The sequence below is a fragment of the Oncorhynchus nerka genome, linkage group LG3, assembly GCF_034236695.1.
Source record: "Oncorhynchus nerka isolate Pitt River linkage group LG3, Oner_Uvic_2.0, whole genome shotgun sequence".
In the NCBI taxonomy this organism is placed as follows: domain Eukaryota; kingdom Metazoa; phylum Chordata; class Actinopteri; order Salmoniformes; family Salmonidae; genus Oncorhynchus; species Oncorhynchus nerka.
In genome coordinates, this window is record NC_088398.1 from 81199615 (window position 1) to 81202655 (window position 3041).

General features: G+C 41.6%; 1 protein-coding gene across 1 annotated transcript in view; it reads right to left on the reverse strand.

The window, feature by feature from the left end:
* The window catches only part of LOC135563573 (oligodendrocyte transcription factor 1-like), a 1011-nt gene extending 828 nt beyond the window's left edge, over positions 1–183 (reverse strand). The window contains exon 1 of the mRNA XM_065006378.1: positions 1–183. This exon is cut by the window's left edge and continues 503 nt beyond it. Coding sequence (XP_064862450.1) covers positions 1–183 — 183 coding nt within the window.
* Between the last annotated feature and the right edge of the window lie 2858 nt (positions 184–3041).

Consider the following 3041-nt stretch of genomic DNA (forward strand, 5'->3'; position numbering starts at 1 on the left):
TGGGGGTTTTCCTGGTCTCTCACGCCCAATTAGTGCCCCCATGGCCCCCAGCCTGTTCCCATGATCAGCACCTAGCCCTGGGGGACACCAGGAGGAGAAATCCTGGAGGTAGGGGTCTGGGGAGCAGAGAGGAAGAGGCTGGTCCTGGTGAGACCTGATCATGAGGTTAGGTAGAACGTTCATGGTTCACACCGAAATGTGGTTCTCTTCGATAACCAGAAAAAAAGTGCACTAACAAAGCTCAGTCTTCAATATGTTGTTCAGTTCTGCTTATTCCTCTTCAGTCAAACGTTAACCCTCCATTCCTGTGCATTGGCCTGACCTCTGGTACATCTGGTCAGGTGTAGAATCCCTCCTTGGCTGGTGAAAAATGTTTGTAGTCAGTCAGTCAGTAAGAGAGCACCAGTTTCCGTGTCGGTTTCAGAAGTGTTCCAGAGTTCTCTGCTTGTTGATATCTCTTCCTCTCTTCATCCTCTGTGAGTCTCTGTGAGAGTCAGGACTCCTTTAACTCAGTCCACCCCCCTGGCTGTCTGAAGAGAATGACAAGGCAGACAGAGAGGGAAGTGAGTTAAATGCTTCCCTCCTCTCACGCTGCTGTTTCTTGGACTCCGACCAAACCCAACCAGACCCGACCCGACACCGAGAAACCCTGCTCTGTTCTCTGAACAAAACACACTTTTTTTTTCATTTTACTTTTTTAAATTTTTTTAATTTTAATAATTTAGCAGACGCTCTTATCCAAGTCGACTTATAGTTCGTCATCTTTTAAGGTAGCTTCGTGAGATAACCACATATCTCAGTCAAAGTCACCACATTTCTCCTCGGTAAAGTAGCGATGTCAGGGGTGGTGATGCTATCGTGTAGAAAACAACGAAGAGGCTTTTCTCGTCAACAAACATTTAATAAGGAGAGGCAGCACGACGAGATTTCAACTGACATAATATGTACATCAACTTTTCAATTTACATGGCATTCCTGCCTTTACCTTTCAATGTGGCTGGCAAAGAGATAGTATTAGCCATTACCTTTCAATGTGGCTGGCAAAGAGATAGTACTGCCATTACCTTTCAATGTGGCTGGCAAAGAGATAGTATTGCCTTTAACCTTCAATGTGGCTGGCAAAGAGATAGTATTGCCTTTAACCTTCAATGTGGCTGGCAAAGAGATAGTATTAGCCATTACCTTTCAATGTGGCTGGCAAAGAGATAGTATTGCCATTACCTTTCAATGTGGCTGGCAAAGAGATAGTATTGCCTTTAACCTTCAATGTGGCTGGCAAAGAGATAGTATTGCCTTTAACCTTCAATGTGGCTGGCAAAGAGATAGTATTGCCTTTAACCTTCAATGTGGCTGGCAAAGAGATAGTATTGCCTTTAACCTTCAATGTGGCTGGCAAAGAGATAGTATTGCCATTACCTTTCAATGTGGCTGGCAAAGAGATAGTATTGCCTTTACCTTTCAATGTGGCTGGCAAAGAGATAGTATTGCCTTTACCTTTCAATGTGGCTGGCAAAGAGATAGTATTAGCCATTACCTTTCAATGTGGCTGGCAAAGAGATAGTATTGCCTTTAACCTTCAATGTGGCTGGCAAAGAGATAGTATTGCCTTTAACCTTCAATGTGGCTGGCAAAGAGATAGTATTGCCTTTACCTTTCAATGTGGCTGGCAAAGAGATAGTATTGCCTTTAACCTTCAATGTGGCTGGCAAAGAGATAGTATTGCCTTTAACCTTCAATGTGGCTGGCAAAGAGATAGTATTGCCATTACCTTTCAATGTGGCTGGCAAAGAGATAGTATTGCCTTTAACCTTCAATGTGGCTGGCAAAGAGATAGTATTAGCCATTACCTTTCAATGTGGCTGGCAAAGAGATAGTATTGCCTTTAACCTTCAATGTGGCTGGCAAAGAGATAGTATTTCCATTACCCTTCATTGTGGCTGGCAAAGAGATAGTATTGCCATTACCTTTCAATGTGGCTGGCAAAGAGATAGTATTGCCTTTAACCTTCAATGTGGCTGGCAAAGAGATAGTATTGCTCTGTAGCTCCAAATGTACAGTTAATATCAGTATCACAGTAACCACTAGCCAGGAAGCTTGCAAGCTATTCAACAATGCACCTTTTCCTCTAAAACATATTAGCCAGCTACATTTGAATAGTCCAAACAAAACCATTATATACTCTTGAATAGTGTGACGATTCACAAATATATGCAGGCAATTAAATGTTTTATTTTCTCATTCGTACACACGTTACCTAAATGTAGCTTGGCAAGACATATCAAATTTAGTTTATTTAACCTTTATAGGCAAGTCAGTTAGGAACAAATTCTTATTTACAATGACAGGCTACCAGGGAACAGTGGGGTTAACTGCCGTGTTCAGGGGCAGAAAGGCAGATTTGTACCTTGTCAGCTCTGGGATTTGATCCAGCAACCTTTCGGTTACTGGTCCAACGCTCTAACCACTAGGTTACCTGCCTCCCCCCTCCCACCCTCCCCAAACATGAACGTTTACCCCTCATACGAATATAAAAATAGTTTCAGTTACAGTTACCTTAGAACAAACCAGGCTTCAGTTGATCAATAATATGGAAGTCATTATATGAGGTAAATACAAAATTGGGACTGAAAACATTGAACATTCCCTAGTGAGTTGATTAGATTTCTTTGCTGCAGGTTTCTTGTTTGGATGGTGGCTCAGAGCATCCAATTCGGAAGAAATTTGTGCTTTTTCCTTTCTTAAAGCTACGACGACAATTTTAAAACCTAACTTCAAGCTGTTACTGGAATTACAGGGTGGAAAACTCAATAAAACAAGTCTGAAATATCATGAAAATGTTTATACATTTCAGCTGTTTCAAAAACATTTCTCTGTCATCCGCATTTTTACTGAATGTTGGGCTCAGCAAAACAATTTTGTTTACACTGCCCTGCTTAGAGGGGGGCAACTGTCGGGCGAGTGTTTACGCGCAAGTTTACATTATTCAATTTATTTTTATTTCATCTTTCTTTAACTAGGCAAGTCAGTTTTAAGGACAAATT